At 32.3% G+C, this 19,301-nt stretch overlaps 1 protein-coding gene across 4 annotated transcripts in view; it reads left to right on the forward strand.

The window, feature by feature from the left end:
- Window positions 1-19,301, forward strand: part of LOC130450896 (TOX high mobility group box family member 3-like) — a 192,452-nt gene that overhangs the window by 163,106 nt on the left and 10,045 nt on the right. For all 4 annotated transcript variants that reach the window (XM_056789632.1, XM_056789607.1, XM_056789615.1 and 1 more), the window contains exons 3-6: window positions 3,347-3,457; window positions 5,736-6,203; window positions 9,193-9,308; window positions 18,009-18,144. In XM_056789632.1, coding sequence (XP_056645610.1) covers window positions 3,347-3,457; window positions 5,736-6,203; window positions 9,193-9,308; window positions 18,009-18,144 — 831 coding nt within the window. The remainder of the gene's footprint in view (window positions 1-3,346; window positions 3,458-5,735; window positions 6,204-9,192; window positions 9,309-18,008; window positions 18,145-19,301) is intronic.

A 19,301-nucleotide genomic window follows, 5' to 3' on the forward strand; every position in this document is an offset into this window, starting at 1 on the left:
AAAGCCGACTCTGGAAGCGCTGCTGCCAACTTTTGTCCTGAACACGACTTGCAAGTTATGTTTCACTTCCAGAAGGTGCTTTATTATTATTTCTTGTAGAAAATGCACATTATAAACAGTGCACCGTAAATATGAGAGAGTGAATATCAAATATCTCTTTTAAACATCGAAAACAGCATTATTCAAGATAAGGAATCGCGTAACTATGAAAATAGGTACATATTTTATTTATTTCATTGTACAAACCTCATAGAGGAATATTCAAGTCTAGTTATTATGGAAAATTGTATTTCGTCAAATAAAAAACGAATAGAACAGCTCCTAAACTTTCTGTAAGCAAGTTAATGACAAATAGTACAGTTAAAAGTAATAGGGTCGTACTTCAAATATATTATATTTATATCGATTTTGTCAGTGTTTTCCAACGTAGGGCGCACGCTCCATAAGGGGGCGAATAACTTTTTAAGTCGAAAATTGAGTCGCATCATTTAAATGCAATGCTAGATTTCGGGGCCAAGTATAATTGGTAGGTAAAATCGGACTTCGCGAAATCAACTGAGGGTTTGGCGTTGTCAACTAAATTTCTTTGCAGCAAACAACGGACTTTTCGCTTTAGTTCATAGCTTACAGTTGGTGTCTTAGTGTTCGTAAAAACTGTTGTGAATTCTCATTTATATTCGAAGCAAAAGCGAAGCGATATTTGTTTTCATTATCTTCATTGAATTGAGCAGTTTCTTGGCTTCAAACATGTCAAATGACTCTTACCACTTCACTTATTGTCAATCATTTGGATATTCCATCTGCTGATTTAAAAGAAAAATATTCTGTATTAAGACACATTGATTTATAAACATGCAAACAATGTAAATGTTACTTATCAGTATTATATTGATTTTCATTAAATTATACTTTTTACTGTTGAACAAAATTAAAGTATACAAAATACTGTTCTTAGCATCAAAATGTAAACAAATGTGTTATACTTAAACGCTAAGTTTAAGTTTTTGAACGAATCTGTCATTGTCAAATATTCAAGACTGTCACTCACTGACAGACACGCGACTGTGTGCGTTCCATATATGTAATACTTCTATTTGGACAGTTTTTATAAGTGGAAGCTCTTCATAGACTTGAATATACTTTATGTCTTGTAAAAAAAGTTGACAACCCTACAGATATGTAAATATGCAGAATCAAGAAGAACTTATAGAATTGCAAAATTATTAGTCAGTTGAAACTTTCTTCTAATATAAAATGTCGGTTCGTATTACTATCTGAGGAAATAGAAATCAAATATTCCAATTCAATAAAATGTGCAATAAAACTATTTCAACCGTTTCCATATTCATATTTAGTTGAATGTGGAATTAGCGCTGGAAATTATTTACTGGTAAAAAAGATATAAAATAACATGAAGACTTGAGACTGAAGTTAACCAACTTGGAACCTAATATAAGAATTACCAAGTGATTTTTTTCTTAAAACCTATTTTAATTTAAGTTTCTTCGATACAATTAAATTTTGTATGTGTGTTACATACGAGAGGCATAAGATATTTAGAAAGGCATGGCACAAAAAAGGTTGGAAAACACTGCTCTAGAGAATGTTGTTTTATTTTACAAAATTTTACTACAAAGTATTATCGTTGGAATAAAAACAAGAAATCTGAAAGTAACCAGCTAAACTGAACAAAATTATTATTAAAAACCACAACATAACATAAAAACCATAAACAATTTATCTGTTTGTTAATTTTAGTGAATATGTCAATAATTGACATACTTTTCGGTATTTACAACCTCAAAATGGTTTGAGATAGGTATTGGAACCCTTATGTACGTTGATAGGAAACTAAGTGTGATATTAAATATACAGGGTGTTGTGAAATTAGAAAGTAATTGATGTTTGAAGTTGGCCAAAGTGTTCATCGATCTTTGAACACTCTATTAAGAAATAATTGAACAGCAAATGATAGTTGTGAACTTCGTTTGTTTGTATTAATTGATTGGATTCATCACGATTAAAATTCTACGCCAACTCTTCATTTGCACGAAATGATATATCAAAAACGGCAAAACTTGAGTATATGAAACCTTATTCATAGTTGACCTAAATTTCCATGTAGAAATTGAAAATGTGATCAAATATAGGGCGTTCCAGTTATAAAACATATGTTTGATTTGTGCAACTATTTTTGAGACATTTTGTTAGTGTCCATATGACAATGACAACGAAATTTTGAGAATTGTCACGCTAGACACCGAGTAAATATAAGTAACTCACTCTGTATATTTATTTTCAGTTTGGGGTATGCTGTGGCATTTTTTGCTGATAAACTAATTCAGGTTAAATAACGATCTTAATTTCGTCATCATCATTGTTAAACTTGATCTGGATTTAAATTATACTTTAATTCCATTCCGAAAATAAGCGGGACATTAATTCTCCAATAGTTCAATATAATTTATTCAAAAAGCTAAAGATTAATGAATAATAGATGTAATTAATTTGAAATTGCTGCAATTGGTCAATAAATTCATTAATTAGGTACAAAAACGTTTCCATTAACATGTTATTGATACATATAATTATTGCTATTTGCAATTTAATTAAACAGCAATTATTTTCAAATACGTGATCGAGATTTCAACGATGCTAAAATATATGTGTCATACTCTAAATGTTTATATTATCAAGTTTGTTAATTGGATTCTATTTATTGAACTCATTGAAAATATTTGTATTTCAATCAATTAAATTAAGCAAAAATATCGTAACACATGATAGAAAATTTTGAAATCGTCTATATTTGATTAACATTTATATAAATTACAGATTTTGAACGCGAGTGGACTACAGAGTTGATATCCTTAATTTACCAGTATGATTACATTCTTTCTTCTACTTCTTTTATTATTGGTATTATCTCGTCTGTACTGCCATGTATCGTGGAGTGTGTCTTCTTCATTATTTATTCATATTATCGAGAGAATCGTTAATATTTGTTTCGTAAAAATTCCAGATTTTTTTTGTCATATAAAATCCCTTCAATTTTAGAATTAAACTTCTTGCAAGAATTACAAATCAAAATGTTATTTGTAACCAAAATATTTGCTTCTACTGAAAACTATAGAAACGACAACATTCAAAGTTTAAAACGAATGAAAATCTCATACTTAAAAAGTTTTAATTTGTTAACTTTGTTTCTCTAAATCTGAAATGAATTGCGGAAACAATCTAGTCTCGAAAAACTTTTATTTAGTTCTGGAACTTCTTTTCTATTTTCTAAAATTGTGTTGAAAGTAACTTTTTAATTATCTCTTTTACTTTTTTACCATTGTTACAGACTTTTCATACTCCCAGTTTCGGTGATGAGGAATTCGATATACCGGCCATCAATCCGCAGCAGCAGCAACAGCAGTCGCACTCGGATCAACATTACCAGCCCCCAATGCAGGTAAAGTTCTTCTCTCTAAATCCTACAGATTTTCATTTGACCCTTCCATTAGTTCTTAAATTCGGGATATTCCTCTAGTATTCTTTATATAGGTTATGTTTTTAAGTCTGCAATTTTGGTCGTCGAAAAGTATTTCCATGATACTGTTCATTGTTTCTATCGAATATCTGTACGAAATTTAGTTATATACATAAAGTAGTTTCAATTTCATTCTATTACAGCTTTAATACGAAATTTTTTCGTTTAAATTCCATTATTTACATTTAAGCAATTCAATTATCACAACCCATATACGATCTTACGATGGGCACAGACTTGGGCCAAGTATATAAAACTCGGGCCCTAGCTTGGAAGCCGTTATTGGCCCAGACTTGGTGGGACTCCGGAATTATTACTTTTAATGTTAAGATATCTATTATAGATATTGGAACAAAACTTTATATAGTTCTTCAAAGTTCTGCCAAGCCTGGCTGACTATAGGATGACCGAGGTCGGGTTACATAGAGTTCGGCCAGGCTTGGCTGCTATAGAATGGCCGGGGCTAGTTCACCCAGACTTCAACAAGGCTTACGCCATTATTGGTTTGTCAAGGTCGAGTTTCCCAGCGTTGGTCCAAGCTAAGCCGCTAATCGATTTTCAAAGTATACAAAAAATGACGACGAATTTGAGCAGCCAGAGGACACCACTATAATTCTAAATCTAACTATTAATGATAATGATTTAACCATTGAAATATATAATTCTAATCCAAATTTTGCAAATTCTTGAGTCATAATCGATTCAAAGTAAAGTTTATCTTGAACACAATGTTTTTTTTTATTTACTGAGAACAAATTTTTTTAACGTGATAAATCGGGTAACCCGGTTCTGTCGCTTCTTCCAATCTATATGTTTTGTAAAATTTTATAACACTAAAGTGTGCTGATGTTCGAAATTGCTACTACATGTATTATTTTAGAGACGATTTGATTTCTCAGAAATCTAAATATTTTGGTTTGTTCAAATTACCTTCTATAAAAAATGATCAAATTGGTGCCGATAATACCTGACCAAACATTAGCATCACTCAAATATTTACAATTGATCTTGCGTGGAGTAGTATTTGTTTTACATCAAGATTCTTGCAAGCTAAAAACAACAAATTAAAGAGCGTATGGAGGTAAAACAAGATAAGAATGACTGTCGGCACAAAATTATTGTTTTTATTATTACCAAATTGAAAATAGATAAATTCGTCTCGAAATCCATTATTATGAAATAAAAACGTGTTATTAATTCATTATAAAAATAGAATTGAACTAACTGATGAATACAACTTTTTCCATGTTCGAAGATCCCACATTTTTTTTGTGAAAAATCCAGCCCAATCCCAAAATCCACATGTTGCTTTCATTTATCAATTTTTGACAAATTATTTAGAATTTAGAATAAACTAAAAACTGCAGAAAAACCGCAAGCGTTTTGGTCTAGCGGTTCCGGTCTTGTGGACCTAAAGCTGGCCTTGGTCACGCATTTTCTTCAAAGACGGCAAGATCAAGAACGGTCTTGCTTATCACCAATGGCTTTATCAGAATAGAGTTTCTTACTTATAAAATAAAGATCTGCATCTACCTTTAGCATCGTCACTTCAAAAAACTCCATTTCGCAATCATGATAATCTTCAGATAAGCTTCACTTTATAAAGATAAAACTTATTCTTCTTAAAAGTATTACACGTTGTGAAGCAGTTTTCACCATTAGTTCAAGTGTTTGGTCGGCCAATTTACAGGGGATTTATGAAACTAATTTCAAAAAGTTTCAGATTTTTCTTAACTGCAGTGTTGGCTATTTGGTTTTGAGACAATGACAAATAGTTCATGCCATTTAAACGTAAATAATGACTTTTCATATTAACTAGAATTGTTTTGGACTTATATATAGAAATCATACTGTCTTTTTGGTTTCAAATTAATAATTCATGAAATGGTTGAAAAGATATTTCAATTAGTCATTTTGGAGCAATGGTATAAACCTATGTACCCTGTATATTTCTCGTAGACTCTGCAGCTGGCTAGATTTATTAAAAAAATTTTTATTCCACATTTTTTGTGAATACAACATAATATAACACACTGTATTATTATTACTATTATTATTATTATATAGAGACAATAGTCCCTTATTTTTAAATTTTCGTTTGAATCAAGTTTTATTTATTATGAAGTGCGTCCCATCGCATAGTTTTTTGTTGATTCCTGTATCCCATTTTTCTTTAGTGAATAAATTATTTTCTTTCCAGGGAATGCAACAGATGAATCAGCAAATAAATCAACAGCAGGACGCATTGGGTATGCATGATCCTACGGGAGGTTTTCAGCAACCATTGTATTTGTCCGGCCCGGATCACGGCATGGTAAATAATTCGTATCACAGTCCTCAACCTAATTATCCTTCGCCACAACAGCAACAACAACACAATAATCAGTTGCTGATGATACAACAACAGCAGCAGCAACACCATCAACAACAACAGCAGCAGCAGCAACATCAACAGCAACAACATCAACAACAGCAACATCAACAACAGCAACATCAACAGCATCATCAACAGATGATGATGAGTCACGGTCAACCACCGCCTCAATCTATGGGGCAATATGGGACGTCACCGCAGCATCCTCAAGGGAGAGGCAATAGTCCACCAGCTCCTGGACAGGAACCGACAACTAGCGACGATAGTGATGATAGCACGCCACATCCTGCAATAGTGAGTTTCAAAGATTACAATGTTTTTTATATTTCAAATTTTTACATTTAACATACTTTTACAATTTAATTATCGAATTTTGTTTTTTTTTATCATGGGGATTGATAGTCCAGGATCCCTTTAATATATTTTTCCAATAACCAATTCAACAATTTTTACACCTATACACACTTCAAACGAAGATTTTCGCACAGGAAGGAGAGTATTGGAGAAACAATGCCGTTCACGAAAAATCAACAGTGTATTTATCAAGTGCAAAAAAGGTTCAGGGATCCTGGACTATAAGCTTTTTCTTGTCTTCCCGGCAATATTTCGAGGAACAGAAGAAAATTCGTGCGAAAACCGATTTTAAAGCTACCAATTTATGATTTAAAATACCTTGATTTACAAAATTCACGATATTCTACCGAAACCTTTCCTATTACTGGTTAAATTAAAAATTTTGTCCCTGTTACGGCGGCTCTGGTAACCATCACGCTAAATATATTGGTCCAGCCTTCAACCATACCCACAGCTAATGCGCAGACGTCAGTGTAGTCGTCCCAATTTCCAGTTCTTCAAACAACTAGTCAGCAGATAGTCTCGTGATAGTGGCAACGACTGAAGCGGTCGACTATTTTGAACAGTTATTGTAATTTAAGCATTCGTTTAATTGTATAGGCATTATTTCACCGACTGTTAAGACGAGACTACTTCTTATTACAAATATTTATCATACAGAAGACTTGGAAAAGAATTATAGGTTTATCGAGTGTAAATTTGTTTGTTTAATTTTACCGGTAGTGAAACAGTTGCAAAGTAAACGGTTAGAGAAAATTTATATTCTCTAACTTGAAATTTTAATTCTTCAAACAAAAACGAAGCTTTATCGAGGTGGTGTGGTAGTTTTTATTAATTCCTCTATATCGATACTTGAAACAATATTCTTACTAATTGATTTTTGTGAAATTCACCGGTTTATAAAGCCTTTTGTTAGTTTAAAGGTAGCAATAACCGTTTTTAGTTAATTAATGTGAGGTTAGGTGTATAAATTGTAAACATGCTCGATGAACCTGATCCAGAATTCGTTGATGAATTGTCCACAAGTGGGAGTAGCGACAGTGACGTAAGTATTAGTATACATATATATCCAGTAGCGGATCAAACTATAAGTTTATTTGGGGTTTTTATATATATTGCGGGGATCCTGATAACTTTTAGAGAATCCTTCATATTTTCTCAATTTATTTCATAGTGATCATTAATGTTGCTTGTTTTCTTCACACTTTTGATACAATATAGAATAGTTGAATTGTGTCTATAGGTATAAATAGCATTAATAATTTTTCGTCAAGTGAAAAAAGCATTGGAAATACGAAAAATTGCAAAAGGGACAAAGAATAGCCTCCCGCTTGAAATTATTGAACATTGTCCTTGTGTTAATTACTAAATATAGAAAGATGTTATTCAGTAGAGATTATAATTAAAAGTTAGAGGTAATGGAAATCAATTTAAACAGGAAAAGAATAAATTGAACTATAATTGAAATTAGTGCTGTATGTGGAATGACAATGAACCTTAAATCAAGTTAGAATTAACAAAAAACAGAAGAAAAAAAAAACAATTTGAACCTGTTTGATATACAGTTTGTACCAACTACCTAAATATTATTTGTGAGATGTTTAGGGCACTAGTGGACACTTGTGGAACTCTACTTACCGCTGACTTTTTGATATAAACAAATCATGAAAACGAAAACTAGAGCTTCATCAGCAACATATAAAACTAGTATTATAAAATATTAAATTAAAATCAAACTAAAACTTGGTTGTTAATATTTTGAAAATCAGTGAGATTACTGATGGTCATCTTTGCTGACTGTGGTATCAATTATAGTATTATACCTAGTGACAGATAGAGCAAGCACAAAATAAAGACGATCTCAATATTTCATTTTAACGGTAGTTGTATGTACAGAGGAAAAAGGCGATGAAGTCCTCAAAGCTTCCACATAAAGATTTTCATATCTTCACCTAGAACTGCTGTAAATTATTTTCTATGTCAGATGATAATACACATACCTTTCACGTTATAATATACAGGTATATGTATGTGTTTAGAACTATAAATGTACAGAAGAGCAAATTTTTTCTACAATTCGCTTAGATCCAAATCATTATATTGTGACCGAGTTTTGTTGAAATTCGCTGTAAACTGTTCGAATAATTGTTCCAATTCTTCAATATAATGATCGTATCATCATGTTTTTATGACTGAATAATTGTAAAAAGAACAGCCTATAAGCGAACTTTGTTTTAAAAACTATAAGATAACTGAATACCTGATTTGCCAATAAATAACAGTTTATAACACACTTGTATCAAATAAGGTTTGATATGCTCTCAAGCAAATGGATAATGGAATTTTCGAAATTAGTAAAAACTAATGAAGCTGTCGTTGATAGATGTTATTTTGGATTAACTACCAATATGTGGATTTTTCATGGACTGAGAAATATTTCTAGTAGACCAAGGTGGCAATTAAGAAATACAGTTTTAGTGATATTAGATTGGATTTGTTTACAACAATTAACTAATGGTTTATTGAGGATTGAAGACGACCAAACTCCTGTTTAGTGATTCATGTGAAAAAGTATAGTGCGCGGGTGATTAGTGGCTAGTGTTTTATTAACATTATTTTAATGACTGGAGCTTAGTAGGATAAGTACCTATTTTACATTATAATAATGTAATGGTTGATCTTTAAGATCGGTTTTATATATATATATATAAAACAATGGTAGTTCTAATTGAATAGAAAACGACTTGAAATGGTTTGTGGATTATCGGCCTAATTAATTGCTATGTATTTGATTGATAATAAGTTGAGAAATATTAAAATGTCTTATACGGGATCATTTTTTTCAACAAAATATCCAATATTTACCAAAAATTTCTGGCACTTACTTTCCCAAACATTTTTGTTTATTTTTCTTTTTGTATATTTATAGATAACAGCGATGAAAAGGCCGTCTCCTGAACCGGCCGATCAGACTTTAACGAAGGCGCAAAAGAAACCGAAAGTACAAAAAAAGAAGAAGAAGAGAGATCCCAATGAACCACAAAAGTAAGTAACTAAGTTTTTCAGCTTTTAACAAGATATTTAACATTTTTATTAACGACTAACTATTTTTGGGTATCTTTTATAATGTATTTATATTTTAAAAATAAGTTTCAAACATCTTACGAATGGAGTAATTATTGAAAATAATTTCAGAAAAAATATTTCATTAAAATTAGTTCATAATAGGTGGTGCAAAAAGAACGCACGAATTTTATTTAAGAGACAGGAGCTCTGTAGGTTAGGGCATGCAGTTTTGGTAGTCGTGGCGCATCGCGCTTTCGCTGTTGAACATTTCTTGAAAAGTAATGAATCTGTTATTACTTTTCAACGATTTTTCCAGACAGAGTTCAATGTTCCACGAAATGGTTCGATACATGATCGCAACACAATACTTCGTTGGGTTGCCTCTTTTCGCGCAACTGGATCAGTTATGAAGCAGAAGTCGTCTGGTTGTCCTAGCACGACGCAAACTCCACAAAATGTCGACAGAGTTAAGGCGTCGGTTCTTTAAAGTCCTCGCCGCTCCACTTGCCACAACTTGCAACCTTAGGGGTCAACAATACAAAACTGTAGTTCCAACAAGACGGTGCTACAGTCCACATGGCTAATGATTCCATGACAGTTGCACAAAGGATGTTTCTACGATATTTGATTTCACGTTTCGGCGATATCCACTGGCCTGCACGCTCCCCAGATCTCTCAGTGTCTAATTTTTTTCTATGGGGCTATTTAAAAAGTAAAGTTAATTGCAACAAACCCCCTACGCGAGGAGACCTGAAGGCTGCAATACGGGAAGAAATCGCAGCTATTTCCAACGAGACATTGTCAAAAGTAATTGAAAAATTCGAAGAAAGACTTTTGATGTGTATCAACGTGGAAGGTCGCGGAAGAACTGTCTGAGGTCATCTTCTAAAAGTGATCAGTTCACTACAAACAGTGATATTCCAATGAACAAAGTTAAAAATTGGATAATCTAAACATTTTATTCATGTGAATCAATTTTGTATGTAATCATTATAAAGCAAATTATACTGGTTTGAAATTCATGCGTCCTTATTGCGCCATCTTGTATTTGTCCTCATAAGAACCATTTTTATCTTAAATACGAAACCCACGTGTTTTTAGTTTCCTGCCCTTTTAGTGTTGGTAGTTTTGCTAGTCTATTATATTTGCTGTTGGCCAAGAATAACCAGAAAACAGTAAAAAAGGGTTTCTGATATTGGAGGTCAATGTAGTAAACACAAAAGACTGTTAACCTTCGACTTCATGAAAAATAATGGTTATGATAAAATTTGATATTACGGTTTCGCTTTAAGATAGATTTTGGTCCGGATAACATACTTATAGGCTGGGAAATTACTGAAGGTATATATTATTGGGTTACGATCAAATTAACTTTTAATTTATACGGTGCATAAGGGTGATATAGAAAGTTTGAAAATATTTATTTTCATTGTATTCTCTTTTATAATTATAAAACTTCAAGAGATACAAGGTCTTTCCGGAAATTATGATCGGCTTAACCCGATCATGACTGAATGTTCGGATACTAATCCAGATCACGGTCATTGTTTTTTGGAATCGAGTCGTGACCATATATTGTGATCCTTTTTACCCCAGTAGATTGGTGGATAAATGCGATCAATTGACGGGTTGTTTCATTTTAATTTTTGAACTTTGAAAATTATTTATTCCCCATTAAATTGCTGTCTACTGTTAATTCTCATGAACGCGTGATTGATAGATTATTATTGAGGTTTGCGGTTTTCATACTTTTCGTCCTTTCAACATAACAATAGCTTATTGGTATTAAACTTTAGTACAAAATCCTTGTGCGGATTATTATATTATTAAGGAAGAATTAACATACAAGAAAGTGATAAAAATCAAAATTTCTTGTAGATCATGTTTTAAATTTGAAATTTCCACCGAAAATTGAAAGCGACGTTTGGAAGCTGATCTAAATCTCTTTCTGGGTTAGGATTCGCAATCTACCTGAACACGGGTTATAGTTTCCGAAAAGTCGATTTATTTGTATTTAAAATATTTTGTAATGTGTTTTTAGCATTACATTTTCGATTCTCATAAATAATTATGATATTGACTGATGATTATTTCGTTTTGTACTTTTCTTATCAAAAGAAGTTTGTGAAAGATTTTCTGTGTATTTGAATGTTTTAAGGTGTAAAGATTGTTAATTTTTTGAACAATTACTAAAATTCTCATAACGATTCCATTATTTCGAGAATTTTCCAAAAAAATTTATTGGGAGTCAACTAGGAACCCATATCTCAGAAACGGATTAGATTACAGATTCGGGAAAAAGTAATTTTAACAAAAGTGGCCCCTAGAAACATGTGGAAATTATTTTCAAAATTTTATATCCTCCACTAGAGGGCGTATTTGAAAATATCAAATTAAAAAGCAATTTTTTTTAATTCACCCAACTAAGTGGCAATTTGTATACGATAATCGAATTCTACAAAAAATTTTTCATTCCACAAATCTCTCTCTGTTCGAATAAGACGTGGGGGTGAGTGGTAACCTTGTTATAAAAATACCCAAAAATCCGGTTCGCTTAACCAATTTTTGTAAACTTGATTTGAGCTGATGTCCGCCGATACAAAATACATAACTTGTAAGCAATTTAATTAACAACATGACTGATAGAGGACGTTGTTTCATATATTTTAGATATTGTGATTTCTCTTTACAAATTTAAATAGGAGCATAAAAGTTTAAGCAGTTCTTTTGAAATTAATCTAAATTAACATTAAAATAGCTGTCCCGACATATCTTAAGAAATTGTGTAAACGGCGAGGATTTGCCTTCAAACTTCAAATAGGCTGGTTTGTCCAACCGGAAATTCAGAATTTATTCTGGATGGAAAGTTCTTACATTGGCCTACTTGCGGTAACTTAAACTATTCTTATAATATTCTTATTATTACCGCTAATAGCGTTATCTAGCTAATATTACTGACAAATGATTAAAGAAATCATATGAAAAATCCAACAATTAACAACTTGGAAAACTTACTACGTAATTAGTGGCGCTCTAGGTGTTCCAAATGTCGTCCATCATTTTTTGTACATGAAAGTAAAGGGCAGTAGGTTCAACTTTTTCCATTGAAACACTTTATATTGCCGTCGTATTCTTTCATATCATCTCTTGTTGTGGGACTATTGGTGTAAACGAGATCCTTCATTCGACCCCATAAATAAAGATCTGGGCGGCTAGATCTATTCATTTTTTTTGTTCTAATTTTTGTTTCCCACACTTTTTAGAATATCTGACTAAAACTTTTATGCCATTATAAAAATAAGATGCATATTTAGAGTCAAAATGTGCGAATGTTTAATTTCATCGTCACTGCTAAATTTTTCCATCCCTTAACTCGGTTTCCAACTTTGGTAACAAAAAAAGGTAGGACGGTGTCAGATAAGGGCTATATGGTGGGTAATCAGTTTCTGTGAAGCTACATTCGCGTACAGTAGTTGTGAAAAGAGATTTTGCCATGTTTTGTTTCTATAATTTTTTTGACGCAACTGTCATAGTAAGTCAGAATAGTATGGCGAGTTCACGGTTGTATTTGATTCTCGTTCAGAGCGAAGCAACCAAATTTTTAATGGTGGACACAAATCACAGTCTCAATTTGAGATATTTTTCAAAACAATTCGTCTTAGTAGTCATCCGACCTCCATTATAATAAAATAGATCGAAGCAGCAAGTTTAAACTTTGTGTAAAGCTTCTTTAGACTTGTCACTGACGCGTGCACGAAGATTCTTATGCACCATCAACCATAAAAAAAAATTGGTTATATAAACAATAATAATTTTCTCTTTTATACTTAACAACGTCATCAAATACTCCATATTTATTCATTTTAACGTATTTGTGAGTGAACGGTTTAAATGAATTCGTCTCTGTCTTCACCCCACCCTGAAGCGGCGTCGTCGCACCCCTAGCCGAAGTGCAGTTGGGGAAAATGGCATTTCAACATTTTAATAGGATTTAATAGCACATCGCAAAAATCAATAATCGTCGGGTTAGAAGTGAGAATTGACGCCGAACGAACGTCAGAAACAAACTGATAACATATTTCTCAAATATATTAACAGACAGAAAATTTAAATTTCATACCACAAACTTTTCGACTATTTTATATTCACAAAATTGTCAACTACTATCATTACAACTCTCTTGATAATATGAAAGAGAAATTTGTTTAAAGTGTATTTAGTCGCAGTAAATTTTTTCATTGAAAGTCCTCAGAAACAGCTCCGATTTTTATATATAATAATAGTGTGCAGTTTCCGCGTGGTTTTCTTTCAAAATTTATCCGTCTATTAATTTTGGTTTTAAGAATAGTTGTTGAAAGTACAATTATTGTCAGTAATAATTTAATAATAGTTTGCTGTGCGTAATCTTGTTGTGTCAAATAATGAAGGTCAATCAATCTACTCTTTTTTTGCTTGAAGAAAAAACATCATGATATTTCAAATGAATCTTTTGTGGTGTCTCATTTGGATGTTGAGAATGAATCTACTCGTATCAAAAAAATTGCAAATATAATATACAACGAACCACTTATTAATGCATCACCAGCATTATCCTGCTGGTGATCAAATGTTTCAATCATTACAACTATTATTCAGTGAAATTATACTAAAGGGTTCAAAGAAACAAAATTCTGAAAATGAGTTTGATAAAATGTAACTTCAATTGCACGTGCAATCATGTCTGTTGTAAGACATCGCTTTTTTATCGCCTTTCCAAGTTGGATTGATTGTAAAATTGCACAGGAGATTTGGTTTCAGAAAAGTCATAAAAATATGTCATGATTTAGGTTTTTGTGGTCGTTTAATTTTACAATCAGCTATTGATAGTTCCTTCCATGATGTGGTCGTTGTAGCAGAGGACATTGATGTTTTAGTGATATTGATGGCTTCAGCATCTGATGATAAATATTTTTCTTAAAACCAGTCAAAAATAATGTTTTGCAACGAGTTTATTCAACAAAAATTATGTTAATAAAATATCCAAATATTATAAAAAATTTTCATTAATGATCAGGAATGACGTGCAGCAGCTAAAAATTTTATGATTCAAGAACAAAGTGAAGAAATATGTTTTAATGGAGGTATTTATTGTATTCTCACCATGAATGGTGCTAAAACTACTAAAAACGTTTTATAGCATTAGCTACAAAAGACAAGAATTTACAATTCAGCTCATTACCTCCAACAGAGGATGCAGCAAAACAACATATTAAAGAGTTTACCTGAAGATTTAACAATGGAAAAACATAAATTTAATATCTCCAGAAAATTAGGGTTGGCATTTAGATAAATCAGCGATATATAATATTAGCGTTTAAGATTCTATTGGAATTTGAATAATCACAAATTAACTCATTAATAAGTAGAAAAACTTTTGTTTTTCGAATGAAACTAAAGGAATGTTGATATAAGAATCACTGACTTGTTAATTGTCAATATTCGTAAACATCTCAGAGAGATAAAATGTCGTTCTATGAATCGCATTTACTGGACCACGAGATGTAAAATTTCATGTAAACGTATGTAAATACTTTTTTTTTCATATTGTACTGTAAATTCGAATTACAGTACTAATTTGAGTCCGAAAAATGGCACTTTACTGTATCCTTGTACTCTACTATACTTTTAAATTCTCCCAATACCGTTGAAATAATTAGAAATAAAAAATCAATTAACATCAATAACTAAACTTTTATTCTAATTCTTTAATGTTAACGATAATGGTGTAACTACTGTTACCACAAACATTTATTGTAAGAATTCCTGGATGTACTTCTTTTTTCAATAAATCTGGAAGATGTGTGGCTTTGGTTTAACACTTGTACAAAAGTTTTAACCCCTTGTATCATTCTTGATATTTTCTTTTTGCTCTCGACGGATTCCTCCACATATTTTTCAGCCAGTGATGAACTCTTCCATCTACCATACCGTTTTAAAACATTCATATCAGCCCCAGAGTTGGTCAACAGCGTTGACGGGGTCCTTCTGAAGCAGTGTCTGGTGTACTTTTCTGGATGCTCAAGATTGATGACTTCAGCAATTTTTTCAGGTGCCTGTATTACAGCTCGTTGACCTACGCATTTTCCTTGTCTATTTTGCTTTTTATTTAAAATCGAAAACAGTATAAAAAAAAACAAATTACGATAAACGTCCGTGAAGTTTATTTAGGTACTCGATTAGATATTCTTGACTCGGCTCCTTCGTCGCCTCGTCCATAAACATCTATTTCGTACCGTAATAAATCACTTCCCGAACTTATAATGCAAATAACTGTTTCTTTCTCTTGTATTTTAAATAAAGCATTTTGATACGGTTTTTAAGGACGTATGTAACAATTACCAAAAAGGTATCGATTGCTCTTGGCGTCGCGTCGCCTTATAAATCAATCAAGGGTAGCGATCATGTAAAACGTGTATCTCATTTACTTAAAAAACACCTTATATTCATTAAATTTCGACTACAAATTATTTCCCTCCTTTAAAATGTTTCTTATTTTAATTATTATAAAAACAATTCAAAAAAAACTTTCGAAGATTGCCTGTTTTACGGCTTCATTGACTCGACTAATTATTTTGAAATTTATTGAATGGATTATGGGGTGGGCAAAAACTTGACCGGCGGTGTATGCTTGACTCAAGATATTCACATAAGGCAAAACGTTGCTATTATTTTTCTTGTTTAGAATGATCACTTAGTAATATCACAATTCGAAAGTATAACCATGAAAAAGAAAATCGATTTCCAATTTTTCGAGATCTTTTTACCATTTACAATAATCGAATAAAATAAGTCCGTCCCTGAAGCATATTTTTCTAAATGAAAAACATGTCTGGGAGTAAGAGCGCAAAAGGTGGACCATAAAACAAACAAACATTCCAACACAGTGAGTTGAAACTTCAGATTTATTGTTGCAATTTCACGTATCATGTAATACATTTGTTTTTCTTGTTGACTTTTTCACTTTTCTTTGTATAACGTTCTTCTAGAAGCTATTTACCTATTTATGAATTTAATATCCCTCGGATTTTTGTTTCCGAGCTACCAAGAAAGATTCGTTGAATATTAAATCAATTTTTTATTACTTTACTGGTGCTATGAACAAGAAATATCATTGTAAAACCTAAAAAATGAGTTTTCAGTCTAGTATGCCCTTTTTAGACACAACTTGGACGAGATTCTGTGCTTTAGAGTTTCATTAAAATAAAATAGAAACTACTTTTGAATGAATTAAACTGTCTAAATTCGAAATATGATTTTTCTATTAATATTTGTTTATGATTTTCGTAAATAAGTGATCAGATATATCCCCAGACAAAAATTTTGTGACCAATTCAACAAAACCATTACGTAAAATTATTCGTCCTTGAAATGTTGAATTGAATAAATTTCAATTAGCTTTTGGTCCACTAATGAATATTGCCATCCTAAAGGCAAGTCTGTATTTTTCAACATAATTTGATTTTAGCATCTATTTAAAGTATTTATTGTTAAAAAATGTTGAATGTCATTTTCGACCTAGAATACCTCCAAAACATGAAAAGATATGAATGAGAAAAAGGGCCAAATAAAAAATGTAAGGCTGTAAATCAATTTTGACCTACTGCGGGTGCAGTTCAACAGCTTTTGGATGAACTCGTTGTTTGATAGGCGTAGAACTAGGACTCTCAAAAGGCTTTACTTGCATTGATAAACTCGGGTTGGAGGTAGAAACCGATGCTTTGCACGTAATAAATTTTCGCTACCACATAATTCTCTCAATTAATTTCACGTCAAAGACAAAAAACAACTCGATGCGAATGGAAGTTACGGCTATACTGATTTGTCTATAATAGCGAGAGGTACTGTAAACGTAACAGAATGTTTCACTGTAATCTGATGAACTCATTATCAGTCGAATGGCCTACGACATACACACTCTTTGATTCAACGAGCCATTTTTCTTTAGACAGGCAGGATACAACCGCAAAAAACATTACAAACCCAGCTCTGCAGAGGAAAATAGTCCTATATCAGAGCCATTCCAAACAACATCGCGTGTTAAATATTCCTTATTTGAGCGAAAAAAAAAACACCGATCTCCTATAGCATCTTGTCAGCTCAATATCTCTTATTTTAATTTGCAATATTGGTAATCATGCAATTGGAGAACAAATATCATAACAAAACAAAAAGCAAATAAATTGATTAGAATTACAAAAAGATTTATTGGTATTCATTCTGAGTTGAATCAGACATAGGGCACTAGAAATAATAAAGCTGAGAATTGATAATTATCTTAAAGCGAGAAGAGTTTAACAACTACGTATTAAAAAATTTTTCATATATTGTTTATACCATAACTATAACAAATGTAAATTAATTATTGAAACCTTTAACCTTGATAGCAACTGGTTGAAAGTAGCCATATTTGAAAGCAAATAATTAATCAAATGTTTAGTCAAGATGTTTTTCAATACACGAGTATTCCCAGAGTTTTAACTTCATGGAGAAATTGGTTAATGGTTTAATTTCTCTTTTGGTCGATTTTACAGAGTTGAGTGTTTATATTTTTCTATTGAAAATTGAAAATAATTTACGCTAATATTTCAAAAATATGTTGAAATTTCACTAATTATCGAATATTCTTAATTTCGTTTTCAGACCGGTTTCAGCGTACGCGTTATTCTTCAGAGACACTCAAGCTGCGATCAAAGGACAAAATCCAAATGCTAGTTTCGGAGAAGTTTCAAAAATTGTGGCGTCCATGTGGGACGCTTTAGATTCCGAACACAAAAATGTGAGTATTAGAGAAAATTAACATAAAAATGATTACCAACTATATATAGTGAACGTATTGGAATTTTGTGTGATTAAAACAAAAATTATTGAGAAACCAGAAAAACGGAAAGTATCTGAACTTTTTACATCGAGGACGGGTCAGTAAGTCTGCGTCATTTTAATTTCCCCCCTCGAAACTAATAGGCAAAACTGTTTCTTTCGATTATATTTGACATGTGATTTGATGAAAAAATAGATGATGTCGATGTAGTAGTTTCGATTTTGAATAACTTGGATATGAAAAAGCGTTCTGGGAGCCGCATCTGTAACCCCAAACGGAAACATATGCGAGAGTATTGAACGTTGGATAATTTTTGAAAACTACATCTGCTAACCGTCCTCCGTTGACTCCTATGCATTCATGGAGTCGTGTCTGCAAGTTCTGCAAAACTCTTCGCAGCATATCAACAGGTATTGCTGCAATCTCGTCACGAATTCGTTATTTAAGGGCCGGGATTGCCCTAGGTGGATCAGTTCCAAACATTTCGTTTTTATATAACCCTATAAAAAGAAGTCGCAGACACTCATTGTGAATAATGCACTTACATCATTTATTGAAATTCTTGTAGTGTGGCTTGTTGCACCGTCTTGTTGAAAGGTGTAAAAAAGTGTTCCGAATCAATGCAACGTCTCCCTCAGAATTATCAGCCTCATCCTCAAAAAAATACGGACCGATAGTACCATTTGCCGACATTGCACATATTGTCACTTTCTGAGCATGAAGAGGTGTTTCATGAATCAAAAGAGGGTTCTCTTCCACCCAGTATCAGAAATTTTGTTTGTTTACGAAACCGGAGAGTTGTTAATTTGGCCATCATCAGAGATTGAAAGACCTGTATTTTACACGGGTGATATCGAAGATCTTGATGGAGTATCGGTTGATCGACGTGGACTGCTTGTCGAACACGTTCGATATTTTCAGGTGTTCGAACGTTCTGGCATTACCACTTCTTTTTCTAGACGACGATCCAGTTTGCTAGAGGTTGTTTACCCATATTTTACTCGCATGGTCTGATGGAACAGGTTGCTTATGAGGTATATTAAAATCCCGATGCGTTTGCACTAAACTGTCTCCATTTTGATAATAAGCATTAATTGCGTAACCCGTCCAATGCT

This window comes from Diorhabda sublineata, chromosome 1, assembly GCF_026230105.1.
Source record: "Diorhabda sublineata isolate icDioSubl1.1 chromosome 1, icDioSubl1.1, whole genome shotgun sequence".
Lineage (NCBI taxonomy): Eukaryota > Metazoa > Arthropoda > Insecta > Coleoptera > Chrysomelidae > Diorhabda > Diorhabda sublineata.